Source organism: Ascaphus truei, chromosome 1, assembly GCF_040206685.1.
Source record: "Ascaphus truei isolate aAscTru1 chromosome 1, aAscTru1.hap1, whole genome shotgun sequence".
Lineage (NCBI taxonomy): Eukaryota > Metazoa > Chordata > Amphibia > Anura > Ascaphidae > Ascaphus > Ascaphus truei.
In genome coordinates, this window is record NC_134483.1 from 38753655 (window position 1) to 38775600 (window position 21946).

At 41.4% G+C, this 21946-nt stretch overlaps 1 protein-coding gene across 6 annotated transcripts in view; it reads right to left on the reverse strand.

The window, feature by feature from the left end:
• The window catches only part of MBD2 (methyl-CpG binding domain protein 2), an 88840-nt gene that overhangs the window by 15275 nt on the left and 51619 nt on the right, over positions 1-21946 (reverse strand). For 2 of the 6 annotated variants that reach the window (XM_075586466.1, XM_075586428.1), the window contains 3 exons: positions 7546-7636; positions 6553-6579; positions 4512-4689 (listed from right to left, as the gene is read on the reverse strand). In XM_075586466.1, coding sequence (XP_075442581.1) covers positions 4512-4689; positions 6553-6579; positions 7546-7636 — 296 coding nt within the window. The remainder of the gene's footprint in view (positions 1-4511; positions 4690-6552; positions 6580-7545; positions 7637-21946) is intronic. The other 4 variants (XM_075586478.1, XM_075586437.1, XM_075586447.1 and 1 more) reach the window with 3 other exon arrangements.

Here is a 21946-nt window from a genome sequence, read left to right on the forward strand (position 1 = left end):
ACTTCTCCACTGTCGTCCCGAGTGGTGTATGGGTAACAATAACCCTCCAATGCCTGTTTTTCTTACTTAAATGTACGCCTAATACTCACCTTTATTTGTATCACATTATATATATTTTAATGCACTATGAGCGTTGTGCGCTGTGTCTTCTTTTTATTCTGTCTCCTCTAGGGGTTATTTGAGCTATCCCCTGTGTCGCAGCTGCAGACGCTCTCTCCAATTTTACAAAGGTCACAATATTTACTCTAGTATATCACTTTATCACGTATATATTGTTTGTTGTTGCGCACTTTATATTCACTTTTGGCTCATTATGAGCATACATCAGCGGCTTTGAACCATTATATGACAGCAAGAAGCATCAGGATTTGCACAAAAGATTTTTACTCACACACGCCCGTGTGAGTACATTATTAAATATATATTTATTTCATCATCCCTGGTATTACCAACATCATTTTGCTGATTTTGAGCTACTTTGTGCCTCTCTTCTGATTACAGGTATATTGCATCGAGTACACCCCAGCAGATGACCACATCCAGGGACCGAAAAAACGTGTGTAATGACAACGCTGAGGGATTTTGCTCACAGATGCCTATGTGAGTACACATAGTGCTCTAATATTCCCTACTTTCCATCGTATTGCAAGCTGACACTTGTATACACTGTATATTTTTCTCTCTTTTTTGTATGCTTTCATCTAATCTCCACTTGCACTATTACAGAAACATGTATGGAAGATTCAACGAAGGCGAGGATGTGAATTTACGAGATGTGCGTGCTATCATCCGCTGCTTTCTGGTTCAGTAGAGTGGACTACATATGCTAGGTACATCAGGAGACTGACTATCTTACACATGACATGCTTCAGCAACATCTTGAAAATAAAGTAAGATGACAAAATACCAAACACGAAGTGTGCTGAAGCACACAGAACACTTACAGGAAAAAAAGGAGGTGGCGATGGCTCAGTAATGTCAAGAGAATGGGAGGTTTTCCCAAAAGTATGAAGTGAGATTCAAGACTAAGGAAAACAGAGTCACCCCCTGTGGTAGTACCATGATGTTTGTAAACGTTATATTAAGTCGTTTAACATCCATGTAGAAAGCTGGGAGTGTACAGAATTGCATTTCATTTTGAGGCATCATCTGGCACTTGGTTCAGTGAACGTGAAGCGGCTTTGATATAAAGGATGGACGCTAAACGGGAAACAAGTCAGAAAAATGATATTACCTTAAATTCCAACTCCAATAACATGATTTGTGAAACTTTGACAAGCCCAATTCAAAATCGACACAGCTTGATCACCTGATATATATCATATATGCATCAAAAATGTCCCAACAGATCGGCACTCGCCAATGTTTATTGCTTTCAACGTTTTGGCCTTTGTCAAGATACAGACAGAAAACAAGAGAATATATACCCAATACCCAAGAATAAACACAAAGAGACAGCAAATTACAGTGTCCTGCCCACTCCTTGATGACATCACTGCTAGTGGTAAATACTAAAGTGCAGCGTGTTCCTGGATCAGGTATGCACCCCCTTGGAGGATGTCACCAGTGCAGAGGCTAATGGGAACTTCAGAGAAAAGACAATGGAGCACACAGCGCAAAGAAAAAGTAGAAAAAGTAAATATAATAAATATAATATACAGTATACAGTAACAAGCATTAGGCAGAATATCAAACCAGAGGTCTGCAGAGTCCATAAACCATGGAAATCGTCCAGAGTATATTCTTATTCTCATATAAATCCACAGGAGTTTAAAAAAGTAGTGGTCCTGTCCGTATAGAGCTCCATATAATGGACTGTATAAAAGAGTATGCCACTAGTCCAAGGCCAATCATATAGTCAAAGAAGTTTCCATAAAATGTTGTCAACAATACACGTTGATAGAAACAAAATTTTAAATCCCTTCCAAAAGTATAGAGCAAGTCCCATAATAGATCCAAATATTGATAGAATACACCTATAGGCACACCAGTTCCTGCCACATTACGAGATAAAGTAGAGTACAAAATGGTAAATCCAGCTGATGTTCAATAACTCAAATCCGATATTAGGAAATGTACCCATACCATATAAAGGTCGCACCAAACCTTCTGTGTGCGCGTTTGAGGTACCGGTATTGGAGTTCTCCCAGCACTCCACTCTCTGATCCCACAATCACCTCTGCCAGCTCGCCGATCGTCACATGCATGGTAGTCCACCGGCATAGGACTCCTCCGTGCTTCCCAAATACAGCTCTCTAATCGCCTGTATTTGGAAAGCACAGAGAAGTCCTTCTACGCCGTTGGACGACAGTGGATGTGACGATCGGCGAGATGGCAGAGGTGATTGTGGGAGCGGAGAGTGGAGTGCTGGGAGAACGCCAATACCTCAACCGCACACAAATAAGGCTCGGGTGACCTTTATACGCTCTAAAGACTTTAAACTCACCTACACTTCTGAGTGAAATGTATGAGGTTTTTTTTTAATCTATTTTTTCAGTAAATGGTTTTACGCTATGTTCTCTTTTTCTTTTATTTCTCTTTTCCATATGTGCTGAGGATCTCTCCCTTAGTATGGAATAAGTGACGTCATCCCATACAGAGAGGGTATTTAATCCATTTAATATACCCCAGTTTTTTTGTGCTCAGATTTACCACATTGGATACCTTTTGCACAGACTTTTTGGATAGTCTGAACATTTGGAGCTGCGTATCAACGAGTGGGCTGGAAAAAATGTATATCTATGTCATTTAGTGAGACATAATAGCGTACGTTTTTTCCACTTAATTTTCTGTTTTGCTGCAGCATTTATTTCTATTATAGCAGGAGTCTTTGTATTCAAGCTATATAAACCTGCTCACCTTCTGTACACAGTCTCCATGACTAGAGCAGCTACATAAAGCTGAGGAGATCCTCTGTAAAACGCTTTGGCCACAGAAGACTTATCACTAACATAACAGTTTCCACAAACGTATAGTGCAAAGAAATAAAAGACATCTCGTTCCAAAGAAACCATAGCATACAGGACAAGCTTAGAACTGTTTGCAAAATTACATTCCTAGTAAACGAAATTGGCAGCCTACACGTAAATTACAGTTTGTAAACTCAATTTTCCCTCGGAAAAAACACACCTAAACTAAGCAAACTTCTCACAGCAAACAAAATGCAGCCATGCTTAGCTGTGGCCAGAAATAGTTTCATAAAACCACTCTCTAGCTTTCCATTCATGTGTAAACTCAAACATGTACATTACTTTTAAGATTTATATTATCAAGGCTGCTACCAGTTATCACCAGTACATAAAAAGGCATATATTGGAAGTCTGCTATACAGCATGGCTTTAAGATTACATTTTGGAGTACTGCAGCATCTGTGGCGTCATTTATGTTGTAAAAGTTACCACACTATTTAACCAATAACAATGTTAGTACATATTCACTACAATAAAGTCGTTAAAGGAACATTGTTGTCCTTATCCCAACATCTCACTGCGACACGGGTCAGCACCATATGAATAAAAGAGAAATAAAAGAATAATAATAACTGCCAAAACATCTTCAAACATGGTCTAAAATCAGAATAATAGCGAATGTTACTCAAAGATGCCATCTACTGGTTCAACTTCAGAACATGAACTCAATAGTTAAAATTAAAGATGCAATCCACCCTAAACTTACTTATTTCTTTAATGCAGGATTCTAACAGGGTGGTCCACCAGAGCTGATCCGCACTATTTTCCAGTGTCGGGAACACCAAATTAGCCACCTGAGAGACTTAATGGTGAAGTTGCCGATATTGTGTTCTGGTTTTTAAAGAGACCTTAAATAGCAATCCAATAGGAAGCCCCAACCGATGATGTTGCAGCAGCTTCCTATTGGCTCGAGATTTGGCAGCCACTGTGCTTCTCGAGGAAGATTTAAACCTGGTTATTTCACCGGGAAGTATTTCGGGAACGGGGGGGGGGGGGGGGGCAGGATCTTAAGACAGTGGTGTATTTCACACAGAGGGACCCCGGTTCACACCCTGTAAAAAATGTTGACTAAAAAGCAAAAAAGAGTAGAAGGAACTATTTGTTTAAAGGTGGATTTTATTTCATATTAATGGACATTAGAGCGCAAACAGAATTCTCAAAAACTATATGAAAAAGAGAATATAATAATATAAAAGAATATAGTGGGGGTCTACGGAGCCGAGATGCGTTCATTTCAGCCATGGGGACTCCCTGCTTCCTGAGACACATACCTCCGTAGGTGCTACCAGTACTCCATGATTCTTATTCTTCTACCACAGCACTTTGCAGCTTTCTATTGGTTTCCGTGCCGCTGGAGATTTAAACCTCCATATTGTTTATCCGAAGATCATTCTACCTGAGGCACCAACAGATGTACAGTATCTCGGGAAGCATGGATCCTCAGAGCAGAAATTAACGTGGTTCAGCTCCGGAAACCACCGCTTCCAAACTAGAGAGGAGGGGGGGGGGATCTTAGGCAGAAGTGCGGCTTTAAAGTCTTACCTGATATCTTCATCTGTGACAATAAAGGCTTTGCAGAGCGGTTGTGATGTGTTTAACCAAACTGCTGGGTTCTTTTCAACAGCTGCCGAGAGCTGGCCTGTGATTGGTGCAGAACTTGTGTGCAGAGCACTGGCAATCGCTGAAAGGAGGGTATTGTCATTATTACCAGGACCAACTCCTACAGGACAAAAAAAACCAAAGAAGGACAATTATTTCCCATGTACAACTTTTTGGTAATCAAAATATGTAGATGATGCTTTTGAAAATGTTGTTTAAAAAAAAAAAAAAAAAAAGTCTACAGGACACCAACATTTAGGGACAATTCTTTTGAGCAACCAGAGATTTTCTAGTGCATGACGGCCGCCCTCTCTCAGTTCCACATGTACTTAAACACAGCGATTTCCTGTTAAATTGGGCTAAGCGTTAGTAACCCATTGGTTAAGCGGCAAGGTAGTTACTACAGTCCATTTATGAAAGAACGAGTGGCTCAAAATTACAATTTTTATATATTTTACATACTTCATTAGGCATTGTTTATATTTGCTTTTCATCACCGGCAATTATCACCAAGATGTTCCAGCACTTTTCAATTTCCCTCAAATATTCTTTCCAACTAATTTTTTGCAAGCCTTTTAAAAGGTGTGATCCGTTTAGTGATCAAGTTAACAGTGTAATTTGCTTCCTTTTTATACAGTACGTGAACTTGCTCACTGCAAATTTATTTTAATTGGAAATTATATGGGGTATTTCACGTCATGTTTCGTCCACCCTCTCCCCATTCCCTCCGTGTAAGAAGACAAATGAGAAGGGGAGGAACGGGCAATGAACCTGCCCAACACAGTGACATGACCAAAAAGGAGTAGACAGAGAAAAATAAACACGCCCTATTTTTCAGTCTACAAATTCCCTTGTATTGGTTCATTTTGGTCACAGGAGAGACTACTGAGTATATGGGCTATGATTATTACTGTTAAATAAAGCTCTTGTAACAAAGATTCAATACTAGATTTAGGGTGTCATTAGCTGTACTGGTCCCAGAAAGAGTAAAATATTTCATAGGTTGTGATCCATGCAATTCATTTTTTATTCTGATCCCTAAACTGAAGATGGGAGTGCATGAGGCTCATCACAGCATGTTCTCCCTCAGTGAATGAACTATTCAGAAGAAGCTTAGCACACTGTAGCTCATTTATGGTCCTCTGCTGTACTCATCCATAGATGAGTCATATATCCAGTTCAGAGAACACATCTGATGAGGAGACCTCTGCAGTCTCAAAAGTTTATGGACAAGAATGAGATATTGGTCCACTAAAAAGCATCACAACCTATGAAATATCTAACTACTATATTTGAATGGGTATAGCATTTTAACTTCATTAAAGGATAACTAGCAACTCTAGCTATTATCCAACTAGATCAGAAAGTATTGTATACTTCATAGAACTTGTTGTTGTGAGTACATAGATAGATATAGATATATATCAGCATCAATTTTAACTTTCTGAAAGCCCAAATCACAACAGCACATCAACAAGTTCTAAGAAGTATACAATACTTTCTGATTTCGTTGGATAATAGCTAGAGTTGCTAGTTATACTTTAATGAAGTTAAAAGACTCTACAGATTCAAATATAGCCGTAAGATATTTCATAGGTTGTGATATATGCGTCTATGTGTCTATGGTCCTCTGCTGTATTCATCCATGGATGAGGAGTTGAGAAGACAAGTATACTGTGCGAAGACAGGAGTATTATCCTCAGATATCCAGTTCAGAGAACACATCTGATGAGTAGACCTCTGCAGTCTCAAAATTTTATGGACAAGAATGAGATATTGGTCCACTAAAAGGCATCACAACCTATGAAATATCTTACGGATATATATATATATATTATTATTATTTTTAATAGTGAAAGAGATTAGGCACTCACGGGTCTAAATAAAGATACAAAAACAGTTTATTACATAAGCATAAATTTTTTGGTTCTAGCAAGAACCTCTCTCAAGACAGAAAAGCGCAATCAATGTGAACCATACATACCCCCAAGGACGCCCGGAAAGGTGTGGGCTGAATAAAAAAAAAAGTGTGAATGAAAGACGCTAGAAAGCCGACCACTACCAATGAGCCTAACCCAGAAATGTAAACCACTGTGTATGTGTGTATTCACCTTAAATAAGCATATGGCTAGCAACCATCGTGTCAGATATACAAAAAAAAAAACCATATAGTCAAGATAAACCCCAAAGGCTTAAGGCAGGGGTACGCAAACTGGGGGGCAGACCCCCGAGATTCTCTGCCGGGCACGGGGTTTACAGAGGCCCCGCGCGCTTCCCGAATGCATTTAAATGAAATTTCTGGGGAGCGGCGAAGGCCTCTGTAAACTTCACTTACCTTGGCTCAGACGGCTTCTGGTGATGATGTCAAATGACGCCGCGTGGGCACGTGATGCATTGTTGACATGGCAACGTGACATTGCGCGCGCTGTTAGAAGTGAAAGCCAAGGAAGGGTTGGGGGGGCGCGATGAGGGGATGAGAGCCGGCAGGGGGGCACAGGGAAAAAAAAAAAAAAAAAAAGATTGCGCACCCCTGGCTTAAGGTATGTCGTCTTCATAATAAAGTATCCAGTATTCAAATATTATGTGACAAAATTAGCATACTAAATCCAAGCGACACAAGTGACGGAGCATGACCGTGCATGCATGTTTCCCTTTGTTTTTTCGATTGGCTTCCTCTGGATCAAAATACTGTAAATAAAATATAGAAGTATCTGATGTCTAAATTAGCATACAGCAAGTTGAACTTTGTTTCAACCTCATCTATTATGTAACTATCTTTTAAAGAACAGTTTGCTGACAATGTATATTACAGGATTTCTGCATCAACACTGAATGTATAGAGAATAGAGAATAGACAGCATGGAAGCTCCAAATGTTTTCAAAGAACAAATGGAAGGATAGAACAAAAATTCAAGATACCCAATCCCCTGGTAAACGTCTGTATGTACACACACTAATTACTTGTGAAGCAGCAAACCTTGTAGGCCTTTAGGCAGCTCCATTGATCTTATTATTTGTTCAGTTACATCAGATGCACAAAGTCCTTGAAGCCTCTTCTCCCAGAACAGCTGAAACAAAGCAAAACTAAAATAAATAGAAATAAAAGTGTATTATATAATTATATATATCTATATAGATAGAGAGAGAGCGAGAGAGAGCACAACATGTATACAGAAAAATTCGCTCACAATTGGCAAGTGCACGCGTCATAATTAGTATCATTGAGATGGTCCTGAACCCAGACAGGGTGGCAATAGGATATGACTCCTAAGTAAGTCCTGTAGGGATGCTGCAAAAATCTTACAATATTCATGTGAAAGTCTAATCCACAATAATATAATATAAAGAAAATATCCTTAGTATTCAACTTAGTCACCGGAACGAATAATCAATATTCTATATATGAGTCCATCCGTATTCAAAAGCAGTGTAAATAGCCAGTGTGGTACGATGTGAATATATAGTTGTAATCCTCCACCTAGCACATCAACATGGGTTAACACGGTTAACGCGGCTGCCCGCCCTATTTTTCCCTGCAGTGCTATTACTCCAACACACCTTTTCAATAGAGAATATGACCTGACAAATATACTGTGATCCTGTTACAGATTGACAAATGGGCGCTGGTAATTATGGGAATATGGAAACAGGGTGAGTAGCGAGCGTCGAAGGGCACTTCCTTCTCACCCGTAGTGATGTCTGTTCTCGTATCCTTCTAGGATATTCCCACTTCTTCTTTTCTTTAACAGTATACAAATTATATGCCATTATTTGGTGTGGGAAGTTGCCTTCTCCCTTGAAATGTGCAGACAGTTTAATTGAACTTTGGAGGAGATATTATCTATTTATATTAACTAGGGTCATTTCCCTGTCTATGGGTGAGTAGGAGGTGTGATATGGGGTGGTATGATATGATATGAGGGAAATGAGGATATATGATATGAGGGAAAGACTTCCACCACCTTGCATTATCCACTACTGACTGCCACGACTAATAGGTTTTGGATATTCTGCACCTATCACGGTTGAGTCTATATGCTTTATGGTTATGGCGTATGTAATTATGAATGTCTCCTTATGATTGTTGCACACATCTTTTACTATATATTTCTGAAAGCGTCTTATGTGTCTATGTCTGTATGTGTCTCCCTGTGTCCCTAGCGGCAATCACATTGGACCTTTGGCCTGTCACTCCGCCTCAGGCCAATGAGATGGCTCCCTTGGCCCGCCCGCCCCCGCACACCTGTCATTGGCCTGAGGCTGAGTGACGGGCCAAAGGTCACACACACACTCACACACACACATCGGCGCGCTCACATCCCCACGGCTCTTTGCCCTCCCCCCGCCCCCCACACACACACACAGAGCACGCACTGTGCGGCTCTCCCCTCACATAGGCCGCTCCCCGTCCCCGAGGGCACTCCTCCGGCTGTCTCCGCCTCTCCCCGCGAAAGGCACAGCACCTCCTCACCGGAGCGTCTCAGTCTCTCCGCTGAGGAGCCCGAGGTGGAATAGGATGGCGGCCGGTACCAGTAGGAACAGGAGCACGACCGTGTGCAAGGTGAGTAAACGCAGGGGAATGGGTTATTTAACGCGTCCCTGACTCACCCTGCCCTTTGCCCCCCCCTACCCTCCCTCCCCGTGCCCTTTCCCCCTGCCCTCCCTCCCCCTGCAGTTTTTCCCCTTCCCTCCCTCCCCCTACCATGCCCCCTGCCCTTCCACGCCCGGGCAACGCCGGGTATATCAGCTAGTATTGTATACAACATAATATGTAATGTAGTCAATAGTATAATAGGTTAATCCGGAGATAGAGTTATAACTAATCTTGAGACATTTGAGCACTTGGAGTATCATATTACAACTTTATAATGAATCTATCAATCTCTGGCTGTATGGAAGTATACATCTTTGATATTTACCATTTGGGGGTCCCCTTTCCAAAATGAGATCTTAACCTGTTTTTCACATTGTTCCATTTTTATCTCTTAACGTGTTTGGCCAGTACAGAATGAACATCATAGTGGCTGCCAGCATTTTTTTTTTTCCCCTTGACATGAATTTGAGCATTTATTGTGTTCATAAGTGAGGCGGAGGGGGGGCTTTGTTTCCCCTGCATCAAGGGATTGCGGGTCGCTGAGCTCGTTACTGGGGATGCTGTCGGCCTTACTGAGGGGGCGTGATCTCCATACGCTGCTCCTTCGGAACTAATCTTCCCACAGCGATCTTGGTAACGCTCAGGAACTACAGGACGCAGACGGAGAGTGGGATTGTTGAGATACAGTGGGAACCTTGGTTCTGGTGACATTATGGGAGAAAAGACGCAGGGTCTGCTATCTTATGGCGTCTCGAAGTGCGGCTGTCGGAAGGAAACCGCCCAACACATTTAGGAAGGGATGCGCACATTCAGAAAGGTCTATGATTGAATCGATTATCTTTGTGAGACATCGTAGGCTCACACGGGGGATGTTTTGGCGCCAAGACCTTTCAAATACACTATAAAGTCAGTGTGTACTACACTGGGAGAGATCATCTCAGGGCCCCTTCATCAGTGAGGTGCAAGGACAAACACTGACACACAGACATTTATATAGTGCTTCAAACAGAAAATGAATCCTGTTCAAAAAGTGCACCAAAAAGCAAACCTCTGCGATTCACCACCTATTGCTAAGCAACCATTAAAGCCAGGGTACACAAAAAACTGTGATCTGTATATATATATATATATATATATATATATATATATATATATATATATATATATATATATATATATATAATCAGAAGATTGTCACACGCAAGAGCAACGCCAACATGTTGATCCGACATCAAAACGAGTGTTTGAATGTATTAATCTGCACAGATTGACTATTCATAAAGCATTGCTCAGTCCCACAGATTGTGAAGAGTTTACATTTCAGCATGTAGCAAGACACTTGTGAAAGAGGTAATTCTCTGGCAACCTTTCGTTGTATGCCAATAGCTCATGTGCCTAGACCTAGACAAGGATGCAAATCAAAATGAGCTACTTCTTCCACTGGAGGCATGTCTAATCTTTACCCAAAACACGCTGCTGCTTAGAGGATTGAACTAGGAATTGAAACTTTCTTGCTTCCTCTAATCTTGTACAACGATGGATTCCATTGTGTAGGTCACTACCCTAGGCCCAACTGATGTGAAAACTTCTACAGCTGGGTGTCTATTTCCATATGCCTCAACAGAGGCTAGATCTACTACAACTATATACTGTGGGATGTGTTCAGACTCCTGGGTTATTTGTTCTAAACTTTGTGACTCATCTGTTTGCCTTACACTTCATATGATTGCAGCAGTATTTGTACCATCATGGATTTCAGACTGCGCTAAAACGGAGACTATACACCATCATAATTGATATTACTGACACTACAGAATGCTACCCGTTACCTGGATTGTAGTAACTTTAAACGATGAATCATTCTATGTATTCGTATACTATATTTTTATTTAATATAAACTATACTATTGTACGCCAACTGGCTTTAAGGAATTTGCATGATGTACAGTGGTTTATGATGATCAGTATACTTACGTGAGATAAACAGGGGATGCTCTGGGTCCCTATCGGTGTGGTCGCTAATCCATCTGGATGTGTATCTTAGACTTTCCTAGTTGATGACCCTATTGTGCTGGATTTTATAGGCTGGAATATTTACAGTTGGACTGCACGGTTTATATACTCGACTCCCAAATGAGACACTTTATTTCCTACACTGTGGTTTTGGATCACACTTTTAGTGCCTTGTATTGATAATTTAATTTGTAGGTTACAAGTACAGGCCGCACATATTTCATTTTTGTCTAGTTTAATTTTATTGGGCAAGTTGTTTTTATTTTCAGTATACATTCATAGTAGTCACGTTATACCATTTATTGATGCTTCAGTGCACTAGTATTAGCCAATGCCTGTTTGCCTTTACTGTCAGCTCATATCCATACACCAGCTTTTGCATTTGGACGGCCCTTCTGTTGTACTGAGGCTGGGACCTGTGCTGAGAGGTATGAGACTGTTCCATGATTCCTGATCTAGCTACAGTTACCATCCTTTCAAGCCCTCGTTTTGATGTGGGATTAACATGTTGGCGTTGTTCTCGCTTTCCACATATAATCCTCGGATATATATATTTATATATTTTTTGTATTATGGTTTTTAGTGTACACCGGCTTTAATGGTTGCTTAGCAACAGGTGGTGACGCACCATTTTGCTTTTTGGCCACAAACCAAAATGACCGCCGGTGCTTCACCACGACTCACCGCCCCTGGGACCTGTCACCGCCACTGCATTGGGACCAAGCTTCAACCTTACCGTAAAAACCCCTACCCTAATCCCTTACCCCGATCACTAAAATCCCTTTAAGTTAACCCCCTAGCCTAACCGCTAAAACGTACATAGAAGCGGCCCGTGGCAGACGCTCCAGCAGCAGATCAGCTGCGGTGGAGGGTCCCTCTGCGGCCGAACGCAGGCGGTCATTTGGTCGCCACCAAATTACCCATTCCATCTCCTTCCCTGGTATTTTTATTTTGGTGAAGTATTATAAAAGGACAGGTACTCCAGTCTCAGAAAACTGATTTTCATTAGCTCAATGTTTTAGCTCCAGCTAAAACTTTTCTTTCTAGCTTGAACCGAAACGTCAAGCTAATAAAATTAACTTTGAGATTAGTATGCTTGTCCTTTTTTGAGATATATAAACAAACACATGATTAGGCCCCAAGGGCAGGTCTGTTAACTCAGTAAGAGTAGAGGTGACCAACCGGCGCATCCAACATAGAACAGTCCCATAGGTTCATATATAAATACAACTTGAGAAAGGGCACACGGCCCGAAACGCGTTGGTGTGGTGTTTTTTTGTTGCTCTCTGGGGAAATGTTTGATCCTCTTATGGAATAAACCCTTTTAAAGTACTTGTGAGCTGCCTTTTTTGCCCTTTTCCTTGCTCTGCTAACTCAGTAGAAAAAAAAAAAAAATCATGTAGTTTAACAAAATATGATTACCAGAATCAGAGGGGGGAAAAAATAGGTATTTCAATGAAGAAAATACTTTATTAAAGCTTGCCTCAATCCCAGACCTTACGTTGCAGTGCCATTGTGGAACTTCATCCCGGGTTTCCTATATCAACCTCTCCCCACTCACCCATCCTTCTGTGATTTTGTCCTTAAAGTCTTTGTATTTAAAAAAGGTGGCACATCCCTATTTAGGCACCGATGATTAAGGTCCCCCTGGGGCTCGAAACATCAAGTCTGGGTGTGATGCAAGCTTTAATAAAGTCTTCTCTATAGAACTACCTATTTTTTTGTGTTCACTGGTGCTGGTAAGATACAGATATCTCCAAAAAAAGGAGCACAAATGCACTCAGGTGATAAAATATCACAGCTAAGCAACTCTATACGTGGAGAAAAAAAAAAACACAGTGACCTTGCAGATGAGAACTACAATCTCAATCGAATAATTGATTGTATATCGCCAGTAGATGATCCCACGTAATACATATAGAAAATAAAATATAGTGCAATATGTCTTGATATGATCACAATATAAAATAGATCAGGGTAAAAACATGCTTCTAGTAATAAATCAAGCATTGATGGGTTAATACCCACAGGTGAAACAGTGGCACACAGGATTCTAATGCAATCTCCCCTGTAATGTAGCCTGATTAACTCGCCATAGAATAGAAAGAAAAGGCAGAACATGGTGTAATACTTTTATAAAGTTAAAAGCACACGGAAAACAAGTGGAGATAAACTCACATTCTCCCACTTGCCACACTTATATTTGGACAACACAGGGTCAAACAAGAAAACAGCAGCCTGCCTCCGACGGAGAAGATGCTGTTCCTCCGCAAAACCTAGTGATCGCACTTCCGGAATGTGACATCACAGCTTAGGGCGGATAACTCTCACATTCTCAAACATTCTCCACAGTGGGTGCCTCAGCTCGCCATCGCCCTACGCGTTTCACTGCATCAGCAGCTAATTCGGGGTTCTCTAGATCCTTAATGCACAAACTAACTATTTATACCGTGTGTTGTGCAAGAATGGTGACAAATTTGAAAATACAAGATTAATTCAAAAGATGCCAAATAAGGGGCAAACATCACAAGGTTCATCTTACTATCAAGACCCAATGTACAATAGGCTATAGAGACCTGAAAACATTAGAAATACAATCCCAATACATGAATTATACAATAAAAATACACAAATACAGTACACATCATTTACACAAAGAAAATACCCACATTTAATATATATTTACTCCCATTAAGTGTTTATTCACTAGAACCAGTAGAAAGGGAGAAAAACTGTAAGAGCACTACTGTTGGTATCACAAAAGTAAAAAGGAGGGTGCGTATCCCATAAAGTTATTTATTGGTCATGGAAAAAAAGGGCAATGGAGAGCCCCACCAACGCTTCACAGAGCGCTTAATCAACCTTAAAGTAATCTTGAGAAAGCGCTCTGTGAAGCGTGAAACATTGGTGGGGCTCTCCATTGCCCTTTTTTTCCATGACCAATAAATAATCTTTTTATGGGATAGGCACCCTCCTTTTTACTTTTGTGATACCAACAGTAGTGCTCTTCCAGTTTTTCTCCCTTTCTACTAGTCTACCCCTTGGACAGAAGCACACCTGGGGACCCCTCACCTGTGGATCGCATGGACTTTGCAGCACTCAGAGTGAGTCAATCGCTTGCTACAGGTTTTCCTGTTCAGGACTTTATCAAGATATTTGGTATGTTATAGGGTGTTATTATGCTCAATTTTCCTGGTATTATTGTTTACAACAGCGTCACTTATTAGTGAGCTTACCATCCGGGACTGCAACCCAGTACCTGTCTTTTATCAAGCTTATGTTTAGGGGTCCCCCCACAAGTATCCAGATATTCATTTATTCATCCATCCTACTGTTGTGGTCTTTAGCATTACGCAGTTACATGGTCCATTAACTAGAACCACACAGATTAAACTCAATCTAACAATAAATATTTAAAAAAATGCATAAAAAACATTAGATGGGGCTAAAGGACTCTACCGTATTTCCTGAAGTCTAAGATGCATCTTTTTTTTAATTTTAACATGTCTGAAATCGGGATGTGTCTTAGAATCGATCTTAGAGAGAGAAAAAAAAAACACAAGTCTGCAAAGGGGCACTGCTGGAGTACCGGCCGGGTGGGAAGCCGGAGCTGTGTAACATCTTCATGCAAGCTGTGGGAGTGAAACAGTATATGCAACCCCTGCTTTTCTGATTATAACCTTCGGGGGAGCTGGCAATTTGCGGGATTGGCTAGTGATGGGTGGTGTCCTTTGTGTCAGACTGAAACTAAAGCCCTTCAGATGTGTGAGAAGCTGGCGTACGGCACAACACTTGGTTAGTGGGTTTGTGGACAGATCAGCAGATACATGGATAGTCATCAGGGTTACTGCTTTGCCTTTAATCCCTTGTCTGCAGGATGGGAGTTGCAAAGCCCTATGCTGGTCCATCCAGGAAAAAGGGGTGCAATCGAGCTGTGCAACTAGAAGGGTTTCACAGGTAACTTATCAGATATTGTGGGGGTACTGTTGAGGTAATTCTGTTTCTGGGGGGTGAAGTACTGTATGAGTTGTTCCCAGTTGCTCTGTAGTTCCGGAACGGAGTCCGTATTTAAGGATATTCACTGCAAATTAATGGTGCGACTTGCAATCAATGGTGCCTTAGAAATCGAGGAAATACGGTAATATTTTAGATGGGATCTCATAATCCTCAAAACAATCATAATATGCGAGGGGAGAGAAGAAAAAAAAACAGATCAGTGGGATTATTCACAAATACAATACTATCAATTGGTATTGTATTAAAAGATATAGACTATACACGTAAGCAGGGGACATGCAGATTAGTTAAATAACATACAGTATTTAACATATTTGAAAGTTACACAGGTCAGGAAGGAGTCCCACAATGTGTCCCGTCATTTTAAGTTAATTCATAATTCTGATTCAAAGGGCCCAACGTGTGTTAGGATAGATCTATTTAAACCCCATAAAAGAAGGGGAGATACTCATCACCTGAGAGCATTTGCTTTGGCCAAAGAATGTAACCAACTGACCCTCACTTATGAGAGAGGAACAGATAAGTAGGAGCGGCTCAGTGAGTAAAGACACTGACTGGCACCGAGTTTGAAGCAGGGCAACCTGGTTAAATTCCCGTTGTCGGCTCCATGTGACCTTTGGCAAGTCACTTTATCTCCCTGTGCCTCAGGCACCAAAAACATATAGATTGTAAGCTCCATGGGGTAGGGACTATGTCTGCAAAATGGCTATGTAAAATTAGCAGTGCTATACAAGAACAAACTATTATAATTAACTATATGATTTGTCTTGTTGGATGTCACATTGGGGTTCTCTGTCTTGTTTATACATGGTCATATACCCAGTAGCACAACTTTGTGACAGAAATGTGTATGGTGAGGTGGGTCTGGGTGCGAGCGTGAGGTAGATTTTAATTAGTAAACAATTGGTTGGAGATCTGTGACCCCTTCCTCCCGGTTTCCAAGCTTGTCATACCTACCTTTAAGTAGCAAGTCCTGAGAGGCAGCTGTGACTGACCAGTCTATAAAGACATCTTCCTCATAGGTAAAGGGAACATTCGCAGAGATCGTGTTAGGACTTGCAGAAAAAGAGGGCACATCTTGGCATGGTCTGCAAGCTTACACATGCTTTGGCCAATGAATGTAACCAAGTGACCCTCATTTATGAGAGAAGTATAGATAAGTATTTAACTGTATGATTGGTCATTTTGGATGTCGCATTGGGATTATCTGTCTTTTATTCCTTTAAAAAAAAAAAAAAAAAAAAAACCATTGTGGATCTAGACTTTGATCCCCATCGGGCTAAATATAGATATAGATCTAAATTGCTTTCTAGATTGTTAAAGTTCCAGATCCATCCTTTTAAAGTCTTCATCCCCCCCCCCCCCCCTTGTTGTGTGTTGGTACCTCTGTAAGCTTTGAAATTTGCTATACATACAGTATGTGGGAGGCCTATTAGAGCCTTTCCTCATCTCTATTGTATAAATTATCTATATTTATGTGTATTTGTATTATATAAGTCATGTATAGGGATTGTATTTGTATCGTTTCTAGGTCTCTATAGCCTACTGTACATTGGTTAAAGCTGCAGTTCAGTCTTTTTTTTTTTTTTTTTTTTACATTTATTTTTTTACTTCAATAGTTTCATGTGTGCAATCTGTAATTACCTAAAGAACTGTATAGCTGCAGGTCAATTCGTTCTCCATGTATTGATAGGTCAAAATTTGGTGACATATTAAAAGCTGGGATATGTTTATAATCTGCTTGTCTGTCAGTGGAAGCTCATGAATATTCATGAGCATTCCTGCACTGACATGTGCTAGAGGGAGGGCAGGGCTGACAAAGGGGTGTGCCAGGGCTTGTGACAGGACATGAAGGGGCAGTGCCTTAGCAAATGGCTGTAAAAATAGAATACAAGAAAATTGGTCTTTAAAAGTTGTTTTTTTAAAAACAGAAAATGCTAAAAGTATTTTTTCTTACTACAGAACTGATTTATTAAAAAAAACACACATGCAGGATATTGACTGAACTGCAGCTTTAATAGGAAGATTAACCTATGTTGTTTCTCCCTTATTTAGCATCTTTAGAGTTAATCTTGTATTTTCAAAATTGGCACCATTCTTGCGTAACAGGGTATAAATAGTTAGTCTGTGCATTAAGGATCTTGGTTATGCAGAGGAGTTGAGGAATGGCGCCTTCTCCGTCGGAGGCTGGCTGCTGTTTTTGTGTTTGACCCTGTGTAGACCAAATAAGAGTGTTGCAAGTGAGAGAATGTCAGTTTATCTTCACTTGTTTTCCGTGGGCTTTTAACTTTATAAAAAGGTATTGCACCATATTCTGCCCTTTCCTTTAATTCTATGGAGAGTTGATACGAGCACATTAGAGAAGATAGTATTAGCATGTGAGTAGGCTTTCCCCCCATTTTTCAAGTACTGGTATTACATTGAGATTTAAGTTCTCATCTGGAAGGTCACCTTGTTTAAAGCTGCAGTTCAGTCAATATCCTGCATGTGTGTTTTTTTTAATAAATCAGTTCTGTAGTAAGAAAAAATACTTTTAGCATTTTCTGTTTTTAAAAAAACAACTTTGAAAGACCAATTTTCTTGTATTCTATTTTTACAGCCATTTGCTAAGGCACTGCCCCTTCATGTCCTGTCACAAGCCCTGGTACACCCCTTTGTCAGCCCTGCCCTCCCTCTAGCACTTGTCAGTGCAGGATTGCTCATGAATATTCATGAGCTTCCACTGACAGACAAGCAGAATATAAACAGATCCCTTCACTAATTATGTCACCAAATTTCGACCTATCAATACATGGAGAACGAATTGACCTGCAGCTATACAGTTCTTTAGGTAATTAGAGATTGCACACATAAAACTATTGAAGTAAAAAAATAAATTAAAAAAAAAAAAAAAAAAAAAGACTGAACTGCAGCTTTAATTTCTTTAACGTACAGAGTCGCTTAGCCGTGATATTTACCACCAGAGTGCATTTGCACTCCATATTTGGGTTTACATTCCCTTTTTTTTTTTAGACGCCTGGGCTGGTCTATGTTGAACCACCCTTTTTATCTAGAGTTATTGTAGATTCACCGGTCATCACTTATTTTTGGAATTCGCCTTCATGTACACACACACACACACACACACCCCGAGATAGAATAACTTTCCTCATATCTAACTTGTCAGGTACAGTATTTCTATGAAACTGCTAAACCTTGCCATCTCTTGCTACTTTAAATATGTTAATGATCTCATCAACTGAAAATAAGAGTACATGAAAAAGGACCTGTGTTTGCAAGAAAATGCATTTGGTTCATAGTTCCTTCTAACCCCCAACATCATTGCAACCAACAAGGTTAAAAGGATTGTGTATTTTTTTTGGGGGGGGGGGGGAGGTGGGGGAGGGAGGCTAGCTGGGTCCAACTTCTGTGTTCCGTTATTTTTATTAATAAGTAATACATTGAAAGTTACCTCTCATTTTCAAGTATGTCCTGGGCACAGAGTAGACCTATAACCATACATGGTTACATTAAATGAACAGAGGTTATACAGTCAATTCATAGACATTTCATGAACAAAGAGTTGGAAAATTGGGTACAGGGGATAAAGGGCTGACGAGTTTCAGATTTAAATAGAGAAGCTTTAACATCACCAAACATCAGTGAAAGGCAGCAAACGGCTCACACCCTTTCGCTTACCCTTCAGCTGCGCCAAAGGCTGTCCACCTTTGGAGCAACACAGATGTACACTGAAGGGGTTCAGATTAAATGCAGCTGCGAATACAAAGTTTGTTGCGTCCTCTTAGCTCATTAATATTCCAGTGGGTGGGGTTGACGTTCCACAAAGTACAAGCACATGCTAATCCTTAGTACGCTGGTCGTGTGCAGCTCTTTCGGGGGCCCCATTAGGCGTCTGCCTTTCAGGCAACGCAGATGTACCAGAGGCCTAAAGAAGAGACAGCTGATGTCTTGAACTGCGTAGGGTTAATGTTTGGAGGATTCCCGATGCCGAGAACAGCTGAGAGCAGTGACAGCATCGGGAGAAGCCGGCAGGCGACGGATCGAGCAGACCGAGCCGAGCAGCTGATCCAGGACGTAGGCCCCTTCATTGAACAAGCAGCCGTGGGATACCGCCATCAGAGAGTTCCCAACTAGTAGGCGCATGTTCGAGTGAACTGTCGCAAGTACTGTAGGACTTACATTTTAACTGACAGAGAAAGGAGTATCCAGCCAACGTCTATGGTGTGGCGCATTTCATCAATTTTATGTTGATTGCATTTGCGATCTATTTTACATATTCGTATTTGAAGTATTAAACTTTGGAATTTTTTCCACTATCCTATATGAGTTAATTCATTGATACAAATTCAGTGTATCATAGGTGATGCACTATTGTGGCATGTTTTGTCACTCTTGTCTTCTACATATATGATATCCTTGTCGGATGACAACACTACCAGTCTGTTGAGAAGTTACAGTAGTGGAGCAGAGTCAGACGGACATTCAAACGGGTTTGGTTCCCTAAAACCAATCTCTCCAAGGTCTAATCTATCCAGGTACCATATTAGTCTTTTTCCTATACTGCAACCACCACCCAGGTAGGTGTGTGTATTGTTTGTGTTTTGGGAATATTATATTGTGCGGGGGAGGAATATTATATTGTGCAGGGGGGAGGGAGGAGGAATATTATATTGCGGGGGGGCAGGAGGAATATTATATTGCGGGGGGGGGGGGGCAGGAGGAATATTATATTGAGGGGGGGCCGGAGGAATATTATATTGAGGGGGGGGCAGGAGGAATATTATATTGCGGGGGGAGGAGGAACATTATATTGAGGGGGGGGAAGAGGAATATTATATTGAGGGGGGAAGGAGGAATATTATATTGAGGGGGGGAGGAGGAATATTATATTGAGGGGGAAGGAGGAATATTATATTGAGGGGGGGGAAGGAGGAATATTATATTGCGGAGGGGGGAGGAGGATTATATTATATTGAGGGGGAAGGAGTAATATTATATTGAGGGGGGAGGAGGAATATTATATTGCGGGGGGGAGGAGGAATATTATATTGCGGGGGGAGGAGGAATATTATATTGCGGGGGGAGGAGGAATATTATATTGCGGGGGGAGGAGGAATATTATATTGCGGGGGGGAGGAGGAATATTATATTGTGGGGGGGAGGAGGAATATAATATTGCGGCGGCGGGGCGTTCTATTGCGGCGGAGGGGCGTTCTATTGCGGCGGCGGCGGGGCGTTCTACTGCGGCGGCGGAGGGGCGTTACATTGTGGCGGCAGCGGAGGAACGTTCCATTGCGGCGGCGGAGGGGCGTTCCATTGCGGCGGCAGCGGAGGGGCGTTCCATTGTGGCGGCGACGGGCGGGCGTTCCATTGCAGCGGCGGCGGAGGGGCATTCCATTGCGGCGGCGGCAGGGTGATCCATTGCGGCGGAGGGGCGGTCCATTGGGGCGGAGTGGTGATCCATTGCGGCGGAGGCTGAGGGGCGATCCATTGCGGCGGCGGCGGCATTATATCGTGTGTATTATGGGAGAGTATTGTGGTATTATATAGTGGGGGTATTATTTTGTGTGCATTGTGGGAGGGATAACTGCGGGGGGCAGATTGTTTGTATTTGGGGGAGGGGGTGAAGAAGTGTGTGTGAGACCACGGAGAGGGGGGAATGAGTGAGGGGTGGAGCGATTGAGTGAGAGGGGTTCATTGAGTGATAGTGGAGGAAAGGCAATGTGGGCAAAGGGGGGGGAAGAGTAAGACCTGCGGAGGAGAGAAATACATGGGTGGGGCAGAGAGAATAGATGGGGGTGAGAGTGAGGAGTGAAAGGCGGGGGGAGGGGTTTTGGGCGAGTAGCTGTAGGATCTGAATATGACTCATCCAACGAAAATCGTGGCGTTATTACCCAGAGACCGGCAAGAGACAAGTCCACACAGAAAAGAGACAGCAACAATAAAAAAAAAAAATTGCGCTCAAAGTTTTCTGACACCCACACATTTTTTTTTTAAATGCGTTTTGGCACTTAGCCCTAAAAAGGTTAGTCATCCCTGCCCTATACAATTGAATTGGCCATAAGGTGTTTTACAAGAAAATTAGCAGTTTTACAGCATAGCTTAATATGTCCCACAATGTTTTCATCCTTAACTTATTCCTTCCATTACAACTGGTTTATTCAACTTTCCCGCTATAGTAACATTGTCTATTTTAATATCTACCAACTACTTTATCTTTTGCTATTTTTGTTAAAGTGTAGAACAATTATCTGATTATATAAAATTCACACGTCCCCTTTAAAAAAAAAAAAAACGATCATGATCAGATAAGCAACATATAATTTAATGCCATACAAAAACCACTGAGCCTACCTGGTCTGTTAAACCTTACACCCTAGAGAACCTGAACCACGACTTTCCTTCATATTCAGAATAGCCGGATATGTATCCCAAAACATACCATTCACTTCAGGAGGGGCTGAACATTTTCAGAGAAGTCTATTAAAGTTATTTACCCAATTGTAAATGGGAATGGCCTTATTTATGAAAGCCGCAGACACAGAAAATGCAAGCAAAAAAGCGGGCTCTACAATTAGATCTTTCATCTACCTCCAAAACCACAAATCACAGTGAAAGGGTGGAAGTTCAATGCACTGCTGCTTCCTGTATGTCTTTGTGTGGGTTGTCAACTGCAAGTCACTGCATTTAACCCCTTCACTGACAGGAGCATGTTGTAAAGTACTTTGCTAGCCCAACCAGCAGCAAAGAAGTT